The 22,922-nt window shown below is 40.4% G+C and overlaps 1 protein-coding gene across 2 annotated transcripts; it reads right to left on the minus strand.

The window, feature by feature from the left end:
- Positions 1 to 66: 66 nt before the first annotated feature.
- LOC309387761 (solute carrier family 22 member 2-like) lies at positions 67 to 21,879 on the minus strand (the record flags this gene model as incomplete). 2 transcript variants are annotated; one of them, XM_081944529.1, is made up of 12 exons in its annotated part: positions 67 to 530; positions 1,902 to 2,001; positions 3,105 to 3,217; positions 4,144 to 4,252; positions 6,046 to 6,260; positions 7,383 to 7,489; positions 8,890 to 9,004; positions 11,194 to 11,362; positions 12,089 to 12,243; positions 13,792 to 13,895; positions 14,746 to 15,035; positions 21,775 to 21,879. In XM_081944529.1, the coding sequence occupies 12 exons, from the start codon at positions 21,803 to 21,805 to the stop codon at positions 473 to 475; spliced, it is 1,566 nt and encodes a 521-aa protein (XP_081800655.1). In that variant the 3' UTR covers positions 67 to 472. The 2 variants fall into 2 exon arrangements, with proteins under 2 accessions (XP_081800655.1, XP_081800654.1); XM_081944528.1 differs by lacking the exon at positions 21,775 to 21,879 and having other exon boundaries at positions 14,746 to 15,162.
- Positions 21,880 to 22,922: the final 1,043 nt, after the last annotated feature.

The following is a 22,922-nucleotide window of genomic DNA, read 5'->3' on the forward strand; positions in this document are numbered from 1 at the left end:
GGAAAAAAATAGGAACAGATTGAAATCAAGCTTTCAGGGCAATGTCAGTTTCTTTGTCATATTTTATGTTACATTACACAAAAGTATCTTCATTTGAATGAGGGGTATCTCCACGAATGGCTCCTTAATTTTATTTATGGCTTATCAGTGGAGTGTGTGTAACACCGTGTTACATTTTGGCCTACTACTAGACACTGTCTCTAGCCCGTTTTCTCTAATCTGAGAAATTCAAGACAGATTACATAACTAAAGGGCACCACCCTGGGGAAGACTTTAAAATGTTTGCCAGGACCACAGAATTCTCTGGAATGTAACACAGTCATAGCTGCATACAAAAAACAGTTGATATCGAATTTTTAAAGACTTCAGAGCCCCCATGAAGAGTTATGGTATGTTTGTATCCATGGTTTTGCTTTTCTCTCCTCATGCATCCATGGAAACTTGCGGGGAACACAGTTGTTCTTCAGTAAATTTACACATCTGAGCTTTGCACATGAAGATAAATCATTTTTTCTTTGGGCCTCCCTGGTCTATGGAAAGGAACCAAGAGATGAATGGGAACAGATAACATACAGTAAATCAAACTGATAAACACAGACATTTCATCCAGATTGTTAAGTATATTATAATGACCTATTTGGCCAATTTATTCTTGAAAGAAAAAGAATAGCGGCTCTGCATTACTGAAAATTATTTGGAAGAAATACTTTAGACCAGGGGTGGGCTGCTACGGGTTGGTCTGGGTTTGGGAGAATGTTATGGCCAGTTCAGAGAACCTCCAAATCTCACCTCTGGCTGGCCCCAACCACCTCGCCCTGCCCCTCGTACCCCTCCTCACCCCACCCAGGAGTCTCCACACAGCCCATTTTGAATATGAGGTAAGTGCAGGCCCGCATGGAGGCTCAGGGAGAGGGGAAAACAGGCCTCCCAAAAGGCCTCTGGAGGCCAGGGGAGTCAGTTTTCACCCTCCCAGAGACTCGAGGAAAGCCTGGGGAAGGTGAAAATGCCCCCCCCCCCATGGTGCAGGAGGCTGACTATGCCATGCCCATCCAGCAACTGGGCAGAGAACCCATTGCTGAATTTTTTTAAGCCTACCCCTGCTTTAGACCCTGTATGAATTGCATGACCCTGATTTTTTTCAGGCTGTCACACTAATAACTGAAAAAAGAAGGACTATTTTAAATTTACCAAGCTGTCCCAGTGTCAGCCAGATCATAGAACACTACAGGAAATATGGATTTGCTGCTGTAAGCTGTAACTTGCCTGTAAGCCTGTCAAAGAGGCCAGATGTGAGCCTCAGATTGGGACCCCAATAGGACATCTGCCCCAAGAAAACTTCCCGAGACTTCCCCATGCTGCTTCAGTTTGGTATGAGTGCCTTAGGATGCTAATGAAAACAATGTTACGGACATCTGGTATTATCTGCTAGGACAGTCAGGCAGCATGAAGCTAGTTCAAGGACCTGGATGAGAGCCCTTAAGTGCATTTTTTCCTATATAAGGCTGAAAGTTTTTCAGAGGTAGAAAAAGGCGAAGCATGAAGCTCTTGGGAAATTCTGTTTTAAATTTTGAGGAGAGTTGGGGCTGTTCATAGATAATTGTGGGAAATGGTCGACAGATTTCCCTGATTAAGTGAAGCTCTTTGCATTCTGGCCCACTTTAGGGAGAGCATGATCCAGGTTTTAAAATGACCAGAATGTTTTATCCTAGGAAGCTGGCCAGTTTTATCATAAAAACCAAACCAATGGTTGAGTCTTCATAAAGTTTATCTCCTCAAACTCTGTTTTTTGGGATGTTAGGGAAGGTGAGTGAAAGGCACATTCAGCCTGCATCACCATGCAACCTTGTTCTCTGATTCTGAACAGAAAACATTCCTCTTTAAGAAATATCACATGCCCATACCTGTGCAGATTCTCAGCATCATCAATAGTCTCAGGTAAAGTTTTCCCTTTGGTTTCAGGTAAGAGCAACACCAGGCCACCACCCACAAGTCCAATGACAGCTTCAGGAACAGAGAAGAAGAAAAAAGGGAACCATGAATGACTCCTGTCATGGAGCTGGCATACCAACCATGCCCTTTCAGTCATTTCTTTGTAAAAAATGCACTCCTGAAATGCATTCATTTTTTCTCTCTTCCCCCCAAGCCTTAAAGTAACAATCAGAATATGGATCAAATGTATCCTTTAAATATCACCACAAAATTATATGAAGGAAAGAATTTCCAGACAAGTACAAAGAAAGCAGGAACTTCGATAGACAGGTATCCATAATCCGGGCTTTTTTGCAATTAGAAAGATCTTGGCAGCCTTCTTCTCTTTTTAAAATAAACCTATGGGGAGCATTTAGTATGGCCACTGATGGAGTGTCTTAAACAATAACATCGTGGTTTTTTTTTTAAGAATAACCAAGTGCTGCCCTACTCCTTTGCCATATTGGCTGATTCACAAGGGCAAGGGAGGAATTAGTTTTAAAATTGGTCTTTTCACTGTTGTGGCTGGTCATTATGCCAGAATTCAGAGCTAGGAGGTGATAGCAGAAGTGGGTTCCTACCGGTTCAGACCGGTTCAGTGGAACTGGTAGTGGTCTGCCAGCCTGGGTTGACGGAACCGGCAGCGACCCAAGCCTGCCACGCCTCCGAACCTGTTCCCTGGTCAGCACAACATGTTTTTTTCCATTTTTAAATGTTCTGTGTATTTGCAGACCTATTTATGAGCAACTGTGCACATGTGCGCAAAATTGCATGCTCATCAAACCGGCAGTAATGCCAGCAGCAACCCATCCCTGGGTATTAGGTCATTCCTAACCCCCCTCCTTGCCTTTTCTTATAATTCCTGTCCATGTAATTCTTCCTCCCTAGATATCTCTAATGTCATGCAGTAAATCATTGATTAAACTGAGTTGCTTAATAGGACAAGGTATAATTCCATTGCCTTGACACTGAGATCTAGAGATTTTTAAAAAGAGCTTCACCAGAAATCCCCCAAGGCTGTGCTGTTTTGCCAGGATACTTCTGAGATATAGGAAAAAATCTGAAACTTGCTATGACAGAAGCACCAATGGTGCCCTTATTCTCAATCACTCAAAAGAACAAAAGGTCATTCTTACCAAAGACAATAAGCGGAAGTTCGTGCCAAATATTTGCCAGTCTATAGACAATGAACGGAGTTATGATCCCTCCAATATCACTCATGGAAGAGCAGACAAGAACCCCCAGATTCCTTTAAAAAAGAAAAACAATCACAAGAAAAAACCCTTAGCTTTATCAGTAGCATGTTTAAAGGATCCCTAAACAGTGTGATGATTTTTTTTAAATCAACCATATTTCTAAACCCAGTTCTTTCATTTTGCCTGGAGAACCAATTAAGCTTTCTTTGGTAGCACCATTCCCCTTAGCTTTTGAGACCAAAAGAATTGAGAAAAACTTACATGAGTTTGGTAGGACCGGATGGAAATGTGCATGCATCACAAGTTGGCTTTGAATATCAAAAGCTTCTTGAGAAGAATAACAGAATAACAGAGTTGGAAGGGATCTTGGGTATCTTCTAGTTCAACCTCCTGCTCAAGGTTCACCAACACCAGTGTTGGCGAACCTTTTTGGCCCGAAGTGCCAAAACGGGAGTGTGCATGCACATGGGTGGGGGAGTGCCGGATACCAGAAGAGCAACTTCCTGGCATGCACGCATTGGAGTGCCAGAAACCGGAAGAACATTTCCCCAGGATGCATGTGCACACCGGGAAGTTGAGTTTCTAGTTTCTGGAATGCACCAGTCACCTGGTCTCCCAGTTTCTAGCACTCCCGCGCATGCAAAGACCAGCTTGTCGATGTGCATATGCGTGCTGGAACCCGGAAGAGCAACAGGCAGAGGTCGGCATGCCCACAGAGATGGCTGTGTGTGCCACTTCTGGCATGTGTGCCATAGGTTCGCCATCATGGGCCTATACCATTCTAGACAAATGACTATTCAGTCTCTTCTTGAAAACCTCCAATGAAGGATCACCCACAACTTCTGGAGGTACTGTCAGTCATTCCACTGATTAATTGCTCTGTCTGTCAGGAAATTCCTCCTTAGTTCAGTCCAATCCAACCCAGAAAGGTCCAACAAAGGTCATCCCAACCCAGGATAACGGAAGAGGATTCACTCACCTGAGGAAGGTTGGGTAGAGCTCTGCGTTCACTAAACAAACCATTTCATAGCACATTGTAATACCCAGCCTGCCAAAGCAAGCTGCAGTCACTTTTAGCCAATAGAGATCTGAAAAAATATTGAATGAGATTTTCAACTGAATGTTGTCTTTTCACTTCTTAAGGTGTTTTTGGTTTTATGCTTTTTTTATAAGTGGGGGATGCAAAAGTGATAGAGGAGTTCATACCTAATTAGGAAATCTAGTTTGTTCGACAAGTGATAACAACTCAAATAACATGATATGCATCAGGGAATAAGGGATTAAGGGATAATAGGTAAAGGTAAAGGTTCCCCTCACACATAGTCGTTCCTGGCTCTAGGGGGCTGTGCTCATCTTCGTTTCAAAGCCAAAGAGCCAGCGCTTTCCGAAAACATATCTGTGGTCAGGTGGCCAGCATGACTAAATGCCGAAGGCGCATGGAACGCTGTTACCTTCCCACCAAAGGTGGTTCCTATTTTTTCTACTTGCATTTTTACATGCTTTCGAACTGCTAGGTTGGCAGTTACAGGACAGGTAACGGGAGCTCATGCCATTACACAGCGCTAGGGATTTGAACTGCGGAACTGCTGATCTTTCTGATTGACAAGTTCAGCGTCTTAGCCACTGAGCCACTGCATCCCTGTTATATTAAGGGATAATATATAGGCACAAAACCTCCAAATTGCATAGAAATAAGTTGCCTTCTATTCTGGATTTGGTGTGTTCTAGAATCTAGATGACCCAAGCAGCTGCTGTTCTCTTTGTATTTCTTTAAATAAATGCTTAGATAATGAATGTTTATATATTATACAAATAGATTTTTAAAAAACCATATAGTATTTTGTGTACTCAGTGGTGTCTACTTGTCTATGAGATCTGGCAGATGACCAGACCTTTCTGTCTGTGTGAGAGAGGGCTGCTGTCTCTCAGGACCCAGAAGGAAGATCTTTTCTGCCAACCTGCCCTTGAGAATATCAAGATCTATGATGAAATTAGATGAGTCTTTCACAGAACACTAAATACCTGGCTTTTATCAGAAAGCCTGGGGGTCTGATAGCATGGGGGAGCTTATTTAATGACTTGTTTGAATGTTTGCAATTCTTCTCAGCTCCTATTTTTATGTCGCTTTTCTTTTTGATGCATTTGTACTCTGGTTGGTTTTTCACCCCACTGTTTTTATTCTGTTTTAACTCTGAGCTACCCAGATGAAATGTGGCAGCCTATAAATTCACGAAATAAATTAAAGAATCCAGAGCATGCACGGCATTTATACATATGTCCATGCTTCATGAGTCAAGGTTACCCAATGGCCATTGTGCAAAGCACATGTAGGGAGGGGGGACAATTTTGCCTGCGTGTAACATGTGGGCTCAGTGGCTCTGGGGTTAAGACGCTGAGCTTGTGAAACTGAAAGGTCAGCAGTTCAGCGGTTCGAATCCTTAGTGCCGCGTAATGGCATGAGCTCCCGTTACTTGTCCCAGTTTCTGCCAACCTAGCAGTTCGAAAGCATGTAAAAATGCAAGTAGAAAAATAGGAACCACTTTGGTGGGAAGGTAACAGCATTCCGTGCGCCTTTGGCATTTAGTCATGCCAGCCATATGATCATAGAGACGTCTTCGGACAGCGCTGGCTCTTCAGCTTTGAAATATCCATGAGAGGAAGGAGAATGGTACAAGCTCTATACATTATATTTTGGTAGAAAAAAAGTTGCAAAGAATACCATTTAGTTGTCTTTGGACTGCTTCTCCTTTCATTTCTCACTACTAGTCATGCTGCCTGGGACTCATGTGTGTGAGTACTCAACCCAACTGGAAGGTCACTGTTGTTGACTCGTAGATTAGAGAGAAAAGGGGCACAGACAATGTATCACTACAACATTCACCTTCAGGAACTAAGGCAGTAATGAGACAGGCGATTCCTGTCATAAAATTGGCCACAGCCCAGGGAGAACGGCGGCCTATGCGGTCAACTGTGACTATGAGTATGATGGCAGCTGGGAATTCCACAAGAGCAGAATAGAAAAAGTCCAGGTAAATGTCGCCTCCGCCAATTCCCAAATGCATGATGAGGCCTTGATACACTACAGCGCTGGTAAACCTAGGCAAAAAAGTAGAATTAGATGAAGCCAGAGTTCTTGTTGGGTTGGGTTTTTTTTTGCAAAGAGTTATTCACCCAGAAAGTCCTGTACTGTATTGCCTCACAACATTTTCTAAAACTGGAATATAGTTTGAAATTAAACCTGAGTATAGTTTAATGCCAAAGTGCTTGAGAATTAATGCATATAAAGTGTACCTGAAAGATTGAGGGCAAAAGAAGAAGGGGACGACAGAGAATGAGGTGGCTAGATGGAGTCACCAAAGCAGTGAGCGTGAGCTTAAATGGATTCCAGAGGATGGTAGAGGACAGGAATATCTGGAGGAACGTTGTCCATGGGGTTGCGATGGGTTGGGCACGACTTCGAAACTAACAACAACAAAGTGTACCTGCGCTATCGATATTAATGCTAGGACACATTGCACTATAAAAGCAGGTTTGCTTTACACCTCTTTAGCCATAATGTGATTTGTTTCATTTTGTCTTAGCATATTGTTGGGTGAGCCTAAGCACTGTGATTTGTAAAACACATTTTGTGACCTAAAACAGGGCTATCCAACCTTGGCAACTTTAAGACTTTTGGAGTTCAACTCCCAGAATTGAGAGTGGCTGGCTGGCTGGGAAATTCTGGGAGTTGAAGTTCACAAGTCTTAAAGTTGCTAAAGTTAGACATCCCTGGCCTAGAATGTTAAATTTGCTAACTGAGATGAATCACTGAACTTGCAGCTAACCAAACAATGGCTTACCCCAGGGTGCAAATCCAATCAAGTAACTAAAGAGCTCCTCTCTATTTTCTCTCTAAAATTGTAGATGTGAGAGAAAATGGATTGCTTTCATGAAGAAAGATTGAGTCGAGACATTCTGTTCAAGTAATAAAGGCTAACCTTTTCCATTCCACAGTCAAAAGGTAAACAAGTAGCAGTTAATTAAATTAAACAAGTTGTCTAATTAAAGTTTAATGAAAAAAGAAAACCACTGACATTTCTGATTGAATCTATTCTTGATTTCAATGCTATCTCTTCCAGTCTCCTATTGCCATTCTTACTATTTCTGCAACCTCCCCCTGAGCTAGTCAGTTACATGGAGATGTCTTTGGACCTTTTTTTAAAAATGAACTTTTCTTACCAAGTGTACATTAAGATTAATGTATGTTTCCTTATCTGTGGTGTTCTCACCAGGTCTGTAAAGGAAGGGTTAGGCTTGTCGCTTATTTCATCCTCAGGCTGAAGTTTCTAGGATCAAAACAAAAACACAACTTTTCAATGTTGGAGGTAGTTGAAACAATGGTATCAGATTCTGGTGGGAGGACTTAGCTTTTTGATTTTTTAAAGTTAAAAGAAATACATGGAAACACAGTAGTCAGCTATAAAGAAAGGAAATGTGTCCTATTTTGTAACTCAAATGTGTGTCTGTTCTCCATGTTCACTTCCTGACTGACAGCCATTAGAGTAAAGTCAATGTTCCAATAAATGCGGTGACTTTCTCACCTTCAAACTACAACAGCCCAATTTGTCCAAAAATGCATTTCCCAAAAGCCGTTGGATCTCACGAATAGATTTGTACTGAACTGAGTAGGAGAAATCAGAGACTTCTTATAAACCTAGGGAAGAAAATAATCTTTCACCAGCCTCCTTCTACAGTCATTTCCTTGTGCAAATGTCTTACTTAACCAGGGTTCTTGTTGTTGTTATTATTTTGCTCTTTCCATGCTGTTCCTGGTGATGCCCACATGGAAGCAATTCTGTTGGGATAACTTTTGCTTTGGAGTTACTAAAATATAGAGCTTCTTATTTATTTGCTATTATATGTATATTGCATTCTCAATTCAAGAAGCTCTAAATAATATGCAGCAATATCTACTCACAAGACACAGTAGGGTGAACTGAGGCAACATGTCGGCAAAGAGTGCTTTGAAAATTACAAGATCAGTCCAGAATCTTGGCTTACCAAGTGAGATGCTAAATCCATATTTTGGAATATTATCTGCACAGCATGCCACTCCTGGGATAGCTTTGCAAGGAGATGCTTGTGAAGAAGGCACAGAAGAGGCTGTACTTCCTGTGAATGCTCAGGAAAATAAATCTATCTCAGCACCTACTTCTGTCGCAGCACCATTGAGAGTGTCCTGACATACGGCATTCTTGCATGGTATGGGAGCAGCTCTGCAGCAGATGAAAAACTCTACAGAGAATCATTAAAATTGCCCAGAATATCATCAGGCTCCAGCTACCAGCCCTGGATGGCATCTTCGCATCTCGCTGTTTGAGGAAGTTGCATAACATTCTCAGAGACTCTTCCCATCCTGCTTACAATCTTTTTGGACTGTTGCCTTCTGGCAGAAGATGCAGAACAATTAAAACTCAGACCACACATCTTCTGAATAGTTTTTAATCCCAGAGCTATAATTGCACTCAACAAAGGGCCATCATCAGTGACCTGTTGAACAGCATTACTTGGTCTGTTTTTGTAGATGCTTGGGTGGTTTAGGGGCGGGGAAATTTTGGTGGGTGTGGGTGGGGATTGTCATGTGAACTGGGCCTAGTCTCTGGGTGTTATGTGAATTTCGTTGTATGGGTATACTGTGTATATACGTACAATGACAATAAAGTATTCCAGATATAGGTCTGATTACCTCCATGGATGGTGGCAGCTTCTTTTGGTTCCCCTTGGCAATACGTTTAATAATTTTCAGGGCTTTGTCATTTTCCTGCTGGGATATCAACCATCTTGGGGATTCTGGAAGACACCTGTAAAGCAGTGTACAGTAGCTGTGTAACATTGATGGTAACACAAAATCTGGATGACATAGAACTGGTCTTGAGTTGACCGAAACATTACTTTGGAAACATGATTCAGCTTCTTTGTAGCAAGTGGGCAGTATCTGATCCAAGTTCCCTTTTGCACAAGTTCCGTTTTGAACTATCTGGTCCAAGTTCCCTTTTTGTAACATGATGAATCTTGTGATGATAGAGAATACACAAGTAATCCTCAAGTTATAACTATCTGTTTAAACTCTGTTCAAAGTGATGAAAAAAGTGACTAACAAATATCAGGGAGTCCCCATGGTCATGTGATCAGAATTTGGACCCTTCTGACACGCATTTACAATGGCTGCAGTGTCCTCAGGTCACATGATCACCATTTGTGTCCTTCCCAGCTGGCTTCCAACAAACAAAGCCAATAGATGAAGTTGGATTTATTTGACAACCAGGTGTAGCACTTAACAACTATGGTGATTTGCTTACAACCCATAACCCAAAATGATGGTAAAAGTAGCCATGACTCATGCAACAACTGTCTCACTTAACAATGGAAGTTCTGGACCCAATTATGGTCATAAGTCAAGGATTACCTATATATTATTCAGGGTTGGAATGCCAGGAGTTGTCTGGGTTTCACCCACCAAGGTCATATCTTTCATAGAATGTAGCCTGGTGGAAATGCATTTCAGAGGAGTAAACATCAACTTAGTTCAGTTAGTTTGTGTGAGAGAAAGAGGGTGAAGACAGCCCCTCCCCAATAGTTCCCAAAGTATATCCTTCATATATGGAGTAGTTTGATTTAGTTTGGTAAGATTCTGTCTATAGGTGCGGAACAATAAAGTTATCTGCTTAGAAGAATCACTACATGTCATTCTCAGTTCATGGAGCCTGACATATCTCATTTTGGAGAAATGGCGTTTATTGGTTAGCTGGGAAATGTATAGTGGTCTGTCCTACCAGGATTGTATGTGATTAGGTGAGCTATGCAATTGTGTGTTGTTGCTTACCATGTGATTGACATATTATTTGATTCTTGTAATGTTCACGCAGTATCATTTGCTGCTCATCTGGGTGTTGTTTAATAGTTGCATGAGAAGACACTACAATAGGTGGCACACATCAGTATAACAAAAATGGCCCAGCAATCACATAAAGATAAAGGTAAAGTTTCCCCTCGCACATATGTGCTAGTTGTTCCTGACTCTAGGGGCATTGCTCATTTCCATTTCAAAGCCAAAGAGCCAGTGCTGTCCGAAGATGTCTCCATGGTCATGTGGCTGGAATGACTAAATGCTGAAGGCGCACAGGACGCTGTTACCTTCCCATCAAAGATGGTTCCTATTTTTCTACTTGCACTTTTACATACTTTCGAACTGCTAGGTTGGCAGAAGCTGGGAGAAGTAACGGGAGCTCACGACATTACATGGCACTAGGGATTCGAACCGCTGAACTGCTGACCTCCTGATTGACAAGCTCAGTGTCTTAGCCACTGAGCCACCATGTCCTATAGCAATCACTTAGAAAGCAATAAAATGCAGCAGCATAAACTATTCACTCCCATATAAGCAGTTTCCACAATAAGCAGCAAATCTCACTTCCCCAACATCATAGCACTGAAGATGCTACCTACGTAGGACACAAATGAAAAGCCAGCTCATACTCAACTCTTACAACACAACGGTTCTTTTCTAAGATCTTTACACGGATTAATATTGCCAATCTTCAATGACCTTTCATAATGAAAGTATACTAACTTGGAAATAATTGACAAAATATACTTTGGAGTACACAGAACCGTGAACAGAAGCACCTATCTGCCATTCTAAAGTACCATGACTTTTCATAGGATCATGCAGCTGCCCTCTGTAGCTATCAAATGACTGCAAGAAAAACACAGCTGTTTTAAAGACAATCGCTACATTCATTGCCCTTCACATTCTGAATCCAAAGTATTGCACATCTCCCTAGATTAACATCTTGGAATGTTAAATTTGGGTGATACTGTCAAAGCAAAGCTGGCAACAAGTGCATTTTCCCCTGGAAAAATCAAAGCATCTAGTTGGGTCCCAATGTAAGAAACCCCTTTCCAAAAGTTCTTCTTGTTACAATAGTTTAATTTGCATTCTTGTTGTGGTTTTTTTTTCTGTTTTAATTAAAAGGACAGCCTTACTTACCAATAATAGAGCAAAAAGAAGAAATTTGGCAATGTGACAGCAAGTTGAAGCCATCTCCAATGAGGAATTCCATAAGCAAGAGCAGCAAGTATGAGGAGTCCAACAGAGAAGGCCACTTGATAAACAATACCAACTGTTCTTCTATAGTTCAGACCAACAAACTCTGCAACTTTGAAAGGGCAGAGGAAAGTAAGCATAGTACTGTATCTTCGTCGTCGTCGTCATCATCATCATTAGAACAGAGCTTAGTTTTAGTCATACGTGTAGTGCTCAATTAGGAAAGTTCCCATTTTTTAATGTGTGAGATACTATTCATCATTCAAAGTTCAGTTTTTATAAAATGGTGAAGTATAGCTTTCTATAACAGCAACAGAAATATTCAGTATACTCCTGGAATGTTATGAACTTTCCCATGATTAAAATGTGCATCCCACCCCACCAAAGCTGTCCACAAGAGAATTAAAACATTCAAGATGTTGACCACAATTGTATGGCCTGAACACCACCTCTTTTTAATATATGTTATAACACACTTTAAGGAAGGGTAGGGCTCAGATTGCACAGTTGTGGCTAACACTTTACTTTGACTTCTCCCTGCAAATAGTCTTATGTCTCACTTATCCTTTATTAATTGAATAAAGCATCTTCTACGAACAGTGAATAAGCAGCTTTCCGTATTAGCAAAAGTTACTACTGGTACATTCTGAAATAACGGAAAAACCTATACGGCAACTTTTAGTTCAATAAATGAAAGGTTATCCAGTGTTGCTAGATGGAAATAGTAATTGTTTTATTTTAATTAATCAATGTAAAAGAGTAGGGTCAGGAGCATGCTTAATGTACAATATTATATTGTGCAGTATCAACTGAATATTTAAACTATCAACACTCTTACTCAAGATATATCCTGTTAACCAGCCTCCTTTGCTGACCAGTCCTTGTATCAAGCGAAAAACCACTACCCATGTGTAACTAGGGACAACAGCCACAAGAACACCAGAGATAGAATTTATTAGGATGGTAATTAGTAAGCACCTTTTTCGGCCAAACCTAGAGAGAAAAAACACTATAGTCATTGTTATATACTTGAAAAGCGGAAGGGAGATGAACAGTAATAACATTATTGAAGACGCGGAATTATTAATTAAACAATTCTTAAAAACTCATTCATTGAAGCAGTCCTCTTGCTCCAGAGGGCTTTGATGTTGAAAACACTGAGAGAACAAAGGACATTTATGTTCAGATTTGAGCCAGTGCAATGTAGCTTGTTATTGCTGATGGCATTCCCATGTCCCTTCTTCAGGTCTTCTTAAAACATCTGTTCATAAGTCCGCACAGGTTGTCCAGCTCCAAAATGTTTAAAAAGTTTCTCAATTGGATTGGATTACTTCATTTATTGTATTGTAATATTTTTATTGTTTACCCTGAACGTTCACATTGTTTACTGTGTGAGTGTTATGGTGTTGTTGCTAATCTCCAGTTGCCCTTAGAGATTATGATAGCCTGCAAATAAAATGTCTTTTTTTTTTCTTTTGCCTTCAAGTCTGTGTTGACTCCTAGTAACCAGATGGACAAGTCCCTGCAGTTTTCTTGGCAAGATTTTCAGAAGCGATTAGACATTGCTTCCTTCCTAGGGCTGAAGGAGAGGGAGTGGCCCAAGGTCACCCTGCTGGATTTGGGCCTAAGGATGAGAACAAACACTCTCCCAGTTTCTAGCTTGATGCCTTATCTACTACACTAAACTGGCTAAGCAAAATTTATTAGCTAAACCAGTGTTTTTCAACCTTGGCAACTTGAAGATGTCCGGACTTCAACTCCCAGAATTCCCCAGCCAGCGAATGCTGGCTGGGGAATTCTGGGAGTTGAAGTCCGGACATCTTCAAGTTGCCAAGGTTGAAAAACACTGAGCTAAACTAAAGTCTAACCCCCTGCCTAGGCAGGAAACCCTACACCACTTCAGATAGCAGTCTTCCAATATCTCAGGGGTTGCCACAAAGAGGGAGTCAAGCTATTGTCCAAAGCACCTGAGGGTAGAACAAGAAGCAATGGGTGGAAACTAATCAAGGAGAGAAGCAACTTAGAACTGAGGAGAAATTTCCTGACAGTTAGAACAATTAAGCAGTGGAACAGCTTGCCTCCAGAAATGTGAATGCCCCAACACTGGAAGTCTTTAAGAAGATGTTGGATATCCGTTTGTCTGAAACAGTATAGGGTTTCCTGCCTAGGTACGGGGTTGGACTAGAAGACCTCCAAGGTCCCTTCCAACTCTGCTATTCTATACTATAAACCAGGGGGAAATGCCACAGAAAACAATAATTCATACCACTTAATTTTCTGTTGGCTGGATGTACTTTCCTTTAACAAAGTAATATTAGATTGCATAGAATCTCATTAGACCTAATGAAAGGGCAGCTAAGGGCCAACTGCAAGAACAAATATTCTCACCTGCTGAATACATAATACAACATTTCGTTCCAAGTGTTACTTTTCCAACAAAAGGCAACTTTGTTCTAAAGAATGTCTCTACGGCTTTCCCTTTTCTTTGTAATAGAGAAATAGTAAACACAATTTCAATTCAACATGGAAAATCTTACTCACTTGTCTGCCAGGTAGCCGATGCTTACGCAACCAAGAAAAAAGCCCACATTCACACACGACTGGAATAGATCCAGTTTCCAAGCGTCTTTGCACACCAAGTTAAACTGAAAAGATGAAGCATGCTGGTTAGAAAAAGTACATCAAAATGTTTCAAATGTTTTACACAAAAGTGACTTTTTCTTTAAATTTAAGATATAATAGAAAAAATATCTTTCTTTTCCCCACCACCGTTTTTTGCTGTAAATAATGTTCACAACATTTGACTATAACCTATATAGACATCAAAATTAAGACATAAATCTCATACATTAAAGCTACATCAGCATGTCTAAGTTGTCCTGTTATGATCAGTGAGTCTCCTCTAAACAGGACAAGGTGTGAATCTTCGTCATTTAATTCCAAATTATTTCAAGGCAATTATTATTGTCTCATGTCTCCCTCTGTGATATTTCTCCTTGCCGAATACATTTAAACACTTCTATTTCCCATTGAACATCTGAGGGCTTTTTAACAATATCTCTTTAGATACATTTATACATAATGTACCAAAAGTCAACCCCATAGGGTAATCACAATGTATTTTACTAATTACAGGTAGTCCTTGATTTATAGCTGTAATTGATCCTGAAATTGTGATTGTAAGGGGGACATCATGTGCCTGATTTTACTACCATTTCTAAGGTGATTGTTAACCTTGAACTCAGATGGATAGTACATATTTTGCTTGATGTCCAAAAGATAATATGGAAATAATTAATAGGTCTACCTTGGCAGAGAGCTTGTCAGCTCTTTCATCTGTCTAACCTCAAGAGGCAATAACATCTGGAGAAGAGAAGAGCCTTTGGTGTCCATCTCAGTTGCACTGGTCAAAATGGCTTAGCAGAGGTTTAGCTTTTGACATTAGCTTTCTCACCTACTGCAGCAAGCAATTTATGATTATTGGAGGGAACTTACCTCAGTCACAATGGATGATCCATGGAAATCATAAAGCCAACCATCTTGGCATGCAACAACAGGGATGTGGCTGATGTTGCTGTCAGCAGTGAAAAAATTAATTGGATTTGTGCAGTTGAGCCCAGATACATTCCAATCGACATTGTATCTCTGGCACTGACTAATGAAAGTATCGCCATGAGTTTCTTTCTTTGGAAAGGTATGATTCAGCTCTTCTTCAAGGCTCCAGCCACATCTGGTTGTCAATTCAGGAAGCCCAGCTGTCCGGCAACGATGCTCAGGAGTAAAACCTAAGAAAACGATACCAACATAGATGGGTGTGAAGGCAGCAGAGAGCAAACACAAGACAAAAAACGCTCTTTTCTGATACAAGTCAAACTCTCCAATGTGCTCTAGAATATCATCTAAGGTTGGCATTCTTGCAGCAGGAACAGGTCACCAAAAGTGATAGCCTCACATGCACCTCTCAACATTTTGTAGGCAGTAAAATTGCTTAAATTAACAAGGTGTGATCAGATCAAAAGTCACAGGAAGTCCTTAATTTACTTTGTAAATTGACAAACCATGCATTGCAGACTTCATTTCTAATCTGTTAATTCACATTACACTTGCAGGCTCACGTCCTACACGTTGGGTGATTTCTTATTGTTACATTTAATACTCCACTATTAACTGTCTGGTGTAGTCTTCTCTCCAGCCATCAGTATATATAATACAAGGATCTAAATACACAAGATCTTGTGAATCCTAACTCCAACAATTGCAATTTTTTTTGTATTTTGGTTCACCTAAATGGACTTTGATTCTTCCATGATGTCTGCTCAGGGTCCAAGCAGAACAGCGGTCCCTAACCTTTCCACCTTGATGACCAGGCCTGGCATAAGGAGGGGCATGTGAGTGGTAGGCGCATGTACACAGTTTATTTGGTGCAAGGGGCATGTGCATGCATCCTATATTCATAGAAATGGAGTTTAAGGCATGAGCGGAAGGCACTCACATGTAAAGCTCTACTCATGCGAGTGATGGGCACTTATTCTCAGGGTTAGGCTGCAACATGGTAGTGGTCCACAGCCTAGGGGTTGGGGACCCCTGATTTAGAATGGTGCTGCATTGAGGAAGAGCCAATAATATGCATAGAAACTGGAGTCTTGTGCTTTGCCTTTGCTCCAGCTCCACATATCATAGTGGACAACCCTCCAGAAGGCCACACTTTGACTAAATCAGATGTTGTTGTAAGGGGTTTTTGGTGCTCTCTGAGCTTGATTGTTTTCTTGCAGATGAAAACTTCTGCATGTTTCCTATGGTAGTTTTGCTAACTTTCCTTAGCCCAGGGGTGTCCAAACTTGGGAACTGTAAGACTTGTGGACTTCAACTCCCAGAATTCCCCAGCCAGCCATGCTGGCTGGGGAATTCTGGGAGTTGAAGTCCACAAGTCTTAAAGTTCCCAAGTTTGGACACCCCTGCCTTAGCCAAACTAGGTAACATCATCAATACACTTTTAGTGTTAGTCAAATTCTATATATCCTGTGATACAGCTTAAACTATACTTCCATAATGTACTATTTTTTAATATAGCTAACATTTCCTACTGGTATTCTATGGTTGTAAGGCACATTTTTAATCAGAATGTGTGGTCACTCAAGGACTATAGCTCAAATGAAGAAAGCTCCCAGGTTTGTACCAAAAAAAAAAATCTCAGTCTTGGTTGACTAAGGAACCGAGTCATCCACAAAGGCAGGTGGAGGTGCAAAAGAAGAAAGTAGCACATGTAAATTTTGTTTAGCAATCATAATTGGGATCAATAATTCAGTTGTTAAGCAAAGTGGTCATTAAGCAACATCACATCTGTCCTTATGACTTTACTTTGCTTTATAGACCTGTAACATCCATATAAGTGAGGACCAGCTGCAAAGTTACTTTTTCACCACCATCATAAATGTAAATGATCACTAAGTGAGGCAGTTTCCAAACAAGGTCTACCTGTACCACACCAATGCAATGCCAGCTCTCCCTCTTCTACAGATGGGAATACCTCTGCTAAGTAGAAACACTTCACTGAAACATTGAAAAGCTGCTGCAGTCCATGTAGGCAATACGGACTGGCTTCACACATCAGGCAAAAGAATTGTACATTTCATTTGTTGAATAAAAATAAATTGCTGAGTAATAGACAAACCCCCATTATGGTTTAGCATGAAGAAATAATAGAATGAGACTGTTATTTCGATGATAATCGCCTTCTGTGCTCACAAGCAGGCATTTCACACACTGCTTATTGATCTTTCTTGGAGAAAGAAGATGAAAGGACAGAGGCTGTATGGGCCATAAAGCAGAATCAAGCCCCATAGTCCCCAGGCTTCTTCATGAACTCTGACCCTGACAGAAGCAGCAAAAGCATCTCTACCTCTGAGGGAATAGAGAAAAGGATGAATACTAGTTTGCCCCGAATGCCAGGTTACCATCTAGGAAATGAAGATGTAGTTAAAAATAGGGCATTGCTTCTCAAGAGGGGGGAGTAGTAGCTTTCACCAAGCACATCAACACTGGGGACAGGCACGTTAAATTCACACAGAAAGATGTTAAAAAGAATCATTTGGCTCTCCTGACCTGTGCAGTACACATTAAGGAAGACAAAAGCATCAGCATTAAAATATGCAGAAAACTGACACACAGAGATCAGTATTTACATTTAGATTCCACTTTTCTCTGATGAGAAACAAGAAAGTTCCAGATAGAAGGTGAAACCTGACCGCTATAAAAAAACAGTGGCTAAATTGTGGTGATAGCAACAGAAATATTTTACCTGGAAGTCTCTCAGGGAAGTGCAACCATTATTGGAAAACAATTTTTCTGACCTTGCAAGACTCCAGTGCAGTGGTTTTCACAAACTTCTTGCTCTTCTTCAACTGCTTCCTATGGCTAAAACTTTTAGACATGGTAACAGTCTTATGGATCATTTCTGTTTAATGTCATAGATCTGTGATGACGAAACTATGGCGCACATGCCACAGGTGACACACAGAGCCCTCTCTGCAGGCATGCCTGCCATCGCGCCATACCAGCTCCACCATGCATGCATATGCACCTCCCACCGGCCAGCTAGTCTTCTGGTCTCTGCCGTGCATGGGGGTGGAGGTGTGTCTGAGAGACACTCGCATTGCATTTTGAGGGTTCATCTGAGTGTGTGCGCCCCCCCCCGTCCCATTTTGGGTCTGGAAGTCCTCCTGCATCAACCTGGAAGCCAAAAATGGGTGAGGGATGGGGCGCATGCGCAGATGATGCCCACGCATGCACAGGGGGTCGGGGCACATGGGTCGGGATGCTCGCATTGCATTTTGGGGTTGCATGTGTGCGCAAGCTTTGGGCACTCAGCACCAAAAAGGTTAGCCATCACTGTCATAGATGATACCTGGCAATGTCTATGCTATAAATTCTTACTTACTGTATCTTATAATGTACATGAAAGTTTTGTCCATCTATGATTTCATGAAATTGTGACCAAATGATACCAATGAGATGAAAGAGCAAGAGTGAGAATAAGATGAAAATAAGTGCACTCTTAAATTTGTTGAAGACTTCACACTGAAAGTCCCTTATGAATTTTGTAATTGTGATCACATCTATCATTTTCCTCTTTTTAATACAATATTATTTTTGCTCTTTGTTCCCCCCCCCTTTTCTTTAAACCATCAAATTGCTCTTGGAGTCCTTTATATTAAAAGCAAGGTTTAAACAACATCCTATTCAGGTGTATCTATATCTGTCCCTTTAAGAGAATGAACTATGATGACCTTAGGAGTTATTTTCCTAGTGAGAAAAAAATGCCTAGCAAATGGAAAGTATGTGGACTGGTCATGTATTCCAATAAAAACAAAGTTTGTCCTTTTGTTATTTGTTGTTCTATTCTGTAGGGATGTCATCTCACAAAATGTTATCATCTCATAAAATGTTTCCTCTTGTGATTTTAATAAAAATGCAGCAACCAAAGCCACAAACAAATGAAAAAAGACCAGAGAGCAACAATTTATATATCTGTCCCAAAGGGGCTTTTTTTCAGGAGGCAACCGGACTTTCTTGTTTTTCTCTTTGAAGATGTTTTGCTTCTCATCCAAGAAGCTTCTTTAGCTCTGACAGGATAATGGGAAGTGGAAGAACAATGGGGAATGGAAAAATAGTGGGGAATGGAAGGATGAAATCCCCACTATCCTGTCAGAGCGGAAGAGATTTCTTGGATGAGAAGCAAAACATCTTCAAAGAGAAAAACAAGAAAGTCCAGTTGCCTCCTGAAAAAGCCCCTTTGGGACAACCATGACCTGGATGACTGAGAATCTCTACAGACTTTTAGCTACACAATTTGGGATGAGCATCCTTTGAATAGTGTGGGAGTAGGAATGAATTTCCAGAAGGAAAAAGAATTGCAGACTACAGGAACCAGAAGCACTACTCGGGTGACCTTGAGGACACAGACAAAAACCTCCAAGTCGCCGCCCCGAGTCCTTCGGGAGAGGGTGCGGCTAAGAAATAAATATTTAAATATTTAAGTGCTACAACAACCTTCTAAAAGGATGCAAATGACCAACTGTCTGTAAGGAATATAAATCCTTCCATTCCCCACTATCCTGTCAGAACTGAAGAAGCTTCTTAGTAGAGAAGCAAAATGTCTTCAAAACAAAACAAGAAAGTCCACTTGCCTCCTGAAAAACCACCTTTGAGACAACTATGGCCTGGATGACTGAGAATCTCTACAGAATTCATATACTGTATTTTTTGCCCTATAAGACTCACTTTTTTACTCCAAAAAAGAGGGTGAAAATCTGGGTGCGTCTTATACACCAAATGTAGCCACCTGGGTCATCTAAAAATGGGGCAGGCAAACACCAGTTAGGAAGAAAGCGATGACAATGACTGCGTGGATCTGTCCTTCCTCATTTCTGATAGCAGCGAAGAAGAGGAATTCTTGGGGTTCAAATAAAAACATTACAGCCTTATTTTTGTTACTTTCACTGTTTATTGACTTTACTGACTGTTAATGAGAGTAAAGATAGTTCTTAATATGTTACATGGTTGACATAAAATTGTTCTTAAACTGCTGTTAACTTTATACAGTTGATATAAAATATTTTACTACAGTATTTGGTTCAGAATCTTTTTTTTCTAGATTTTCCTCCTTTAAAATTGGGTGCGTCTTATATTCCGGAGCGTCTTATAGGGCGAAAAATATGGGTAATCGCTTCACTTCCTTTAAAAAAATATGTCAATCTCTGAATCCAAGGGGCACCATTGCTCTCAAATTGCTTTCCATTAAATCTGCTTTCTTGGGTGCATTTCTACTTTTATAATTAGTTACCCATCGTCTACAAAAGAACATAATCTCACGGTTTTGGCAGGATGTGTTACATGCCTGAGAAGCAGAAGTGTACTCTTGGACTCTGCAAGGTTAGCATTGAACAAGACAAGCAGACGTTGCTCAGAGGATAAGAATTGCTAGATTTGCAATGGTAAACCATCGCAGAAGGAAATGAAGGACAAGAAGGATTGGAATGGAATAAGGGGGCTGGTGGATTTTGCACAGCCAAACGTTACAGTGGCTTCCCTTGTAAAATGATTCTCAATCATTCAGGTCAAGAAACCTGTCAAGAAAATCCAGTTGCCTTTTGAAAAGCACCTTTGGGGCTTCACTTGTAACCCAAACTGAAAAAGATTGACAAATCAAAATAATCGAAGGTGCGGATAGAAATCTGTGATGAGGAGTTACAATAAATGGACTTTCCCCCTGAGAAATACATCGAACAGGGACAATCTAATGAATGATAAAATATTGCATGGTATGGAAAAACATGTCAGAGGGTTTAAAATATTAGCCTAAAAATATTAATTCCCAGGATCATCCAATAATGCTGAATAAAGATATTCTGACTTAATAAAAGGAAGTATTCCTTCTTAATTAAAGTCTGAAGTAATGTCATGGTGCAAAGATGCTTTTCAACCAGAACAAAAAAAGATTTGTTAACATGATTGAGGAAGGCTGTCAATGACTGCCTATCATTATGACGTTTTGTATGAGTTGCTGGGATGACAAGTGGGAGGTGATACTGACAGGTGTTGGCAGGTGGCAGGGTAGTCTCTGTGATCACAGGATACAGGAGTACAATGTGCTATTACATATTGTAAGCCTTTTATCCAGTGACCCATTGCTTTTTCTAAGTTTCCTACTTCTCCTTAGTTACATAGTCAAACAATAATAATTACATGCTCAATATAACAGATATTATGATGCTTAATTTGCTTTGGCCTCCTGAACAGCTACCGCGTCATCGGCAACGGCCACTAGTACCTCAAATCCTGCTTATATCCCCTTCCTTACAGTCACAAGTGACCAGGGGTGGGTTCCTGCCAGCATTACTGCCGGTTCAATGCACAAAAATTTTATACATGCACTCACTTTGCTCGCGTGCAAGCCAAACGTGCATTGCACGTGCATGCATATTTGCACCTAAAAAGGTCTGCGCATGTGGGCATAATGTTAGAAAAGGAAAAAAATGTAAAACTTTGCAATGAGGATTATTTTGCACATGCACAGAACCGAAAATCAAGATGGCGCCGACGACGATAGAACCGGTTCGGGGGCATGGCAGGCCAAGTTACTACGAACTGGTAGGAACCCATCTCTGCAAGTGACTTACATCCAATTCTGATTTCATTATATCTGAACATGACCACATTCTATCAGTCTTGTAGCATTATATTTCTTTCCTTCACTTTCTTAATGAACACAAAGCTAGACAACAGAAAATCCCATGCTTAGTGTAAAATCATACTTGCTTTCCTTCCTGCCTTTGAAGGAACTTTTGAGCTTCCTGAAAAATACTGAAACCTAAATATTTAGGCCAGAAGTAAGTGTTAAAAATCTACTCTGTAAGCGTTCTCTTGTTCTTTGAATTATCTTTCTTTTGGGGATGGGGTATCAACAGTCCTTTCTCCCCACCCACCCCCTTTAAAAAAAACAGTTGGCACAACTTCAGTCCTTACCACTCTTCAACACTGTGGCCCATGAATTCATCGCTACCAATTAGTCTCTTGAACTTTCATCCAACATGTTATGCAAAAGCATCTATGAACTTCTTGGGAGACTTTTGTCCTAGTAGCTAAGAGTCAGGCAAGCTGGCCAAGAAGGATTGCTTGCCGCTACCTGAATTTAATTAGAATGTTCTCTTCTCAAGTAATCTTAACTGCAAAGCAAGCATTAAATCAAACACTTTCAGAAGTAGCTTTTTGTGTCGTAAAGCAGTGGAACGAGAAGGTTATTTGAACATTACCTTTGATATTTTTCTTCTGCTATACTTGTTTCTATTTGCTGTTTTATAGTGTTGCCTCATATTTTCAGAGCCCGGTGAATCATCCAGCTACTTTTAAGTATATGCACCACTTATTCTCAACAGCTACTGTGTACAGCATGCCAATTACGCCTGAATGAAAACTTCGGTTTAAAACTATCTGGTTTCTTTTTCCAAATTCATTTGTGCTCCCACCAGAGAAAGCAAATCCTTTTCCACGTTTTTTTTTTAAATGCTTACTAATCATATGTATTCATTTTTGTCTAGGTTTAGACAATTGGGGTTTACAATTTGTATTTTCAATTATTTTTGGCACCTGGAATAAGAATCTCATATGTTATATATTGTCTCAGATGATTGTATTTATTAAAGTGTATGAATGATATCCGGTTAAATAATAAAACATAGTTCTAAAGCATCATTAAAATGTAAGAATGTATGTATGTATGTATGTATGTATGTATGTATGTATGTATGTATGTATGTATGTATGTATATCAAATATATATATCAAACCAAATCCCAGTGAAGATCCAAGAAAATAGAAAGAGGTTGACCATGATTCCTTGTGACCGCAAGTTAGTAATTCAAATTACCCATGCATATATATGCACTCTCTCTTTCTCTCAGGAAGAAAATTTTCTTCCTCTCTTATAATTTTAAAACATCAACATGAATTTCTGTATTTTCCTAAGATGAAAATTCATCTTTTACTCATAAATCTGCAATATTTTCTCTTAATTTCTCTCCCTCCCCGCTTTACTTTAGAAAATATGCAACATTCAAGAAAGAAAGACAGAACTAGGGACCAGTTGCTCCTAGAAGTCCTACTTTTGAAGGGAA

Source organism: Natrix helvetica, assembly GCF_964273705.1.
Source record: "Natrix helvetica genome assembly, chromosome: 2".
Classification (NCBI taxonomy): Eukaryota; Metazoa; Chordata; class Lepidosauria; order Squamata; family Natricidae; genus Natrix; species Natrix helvetica.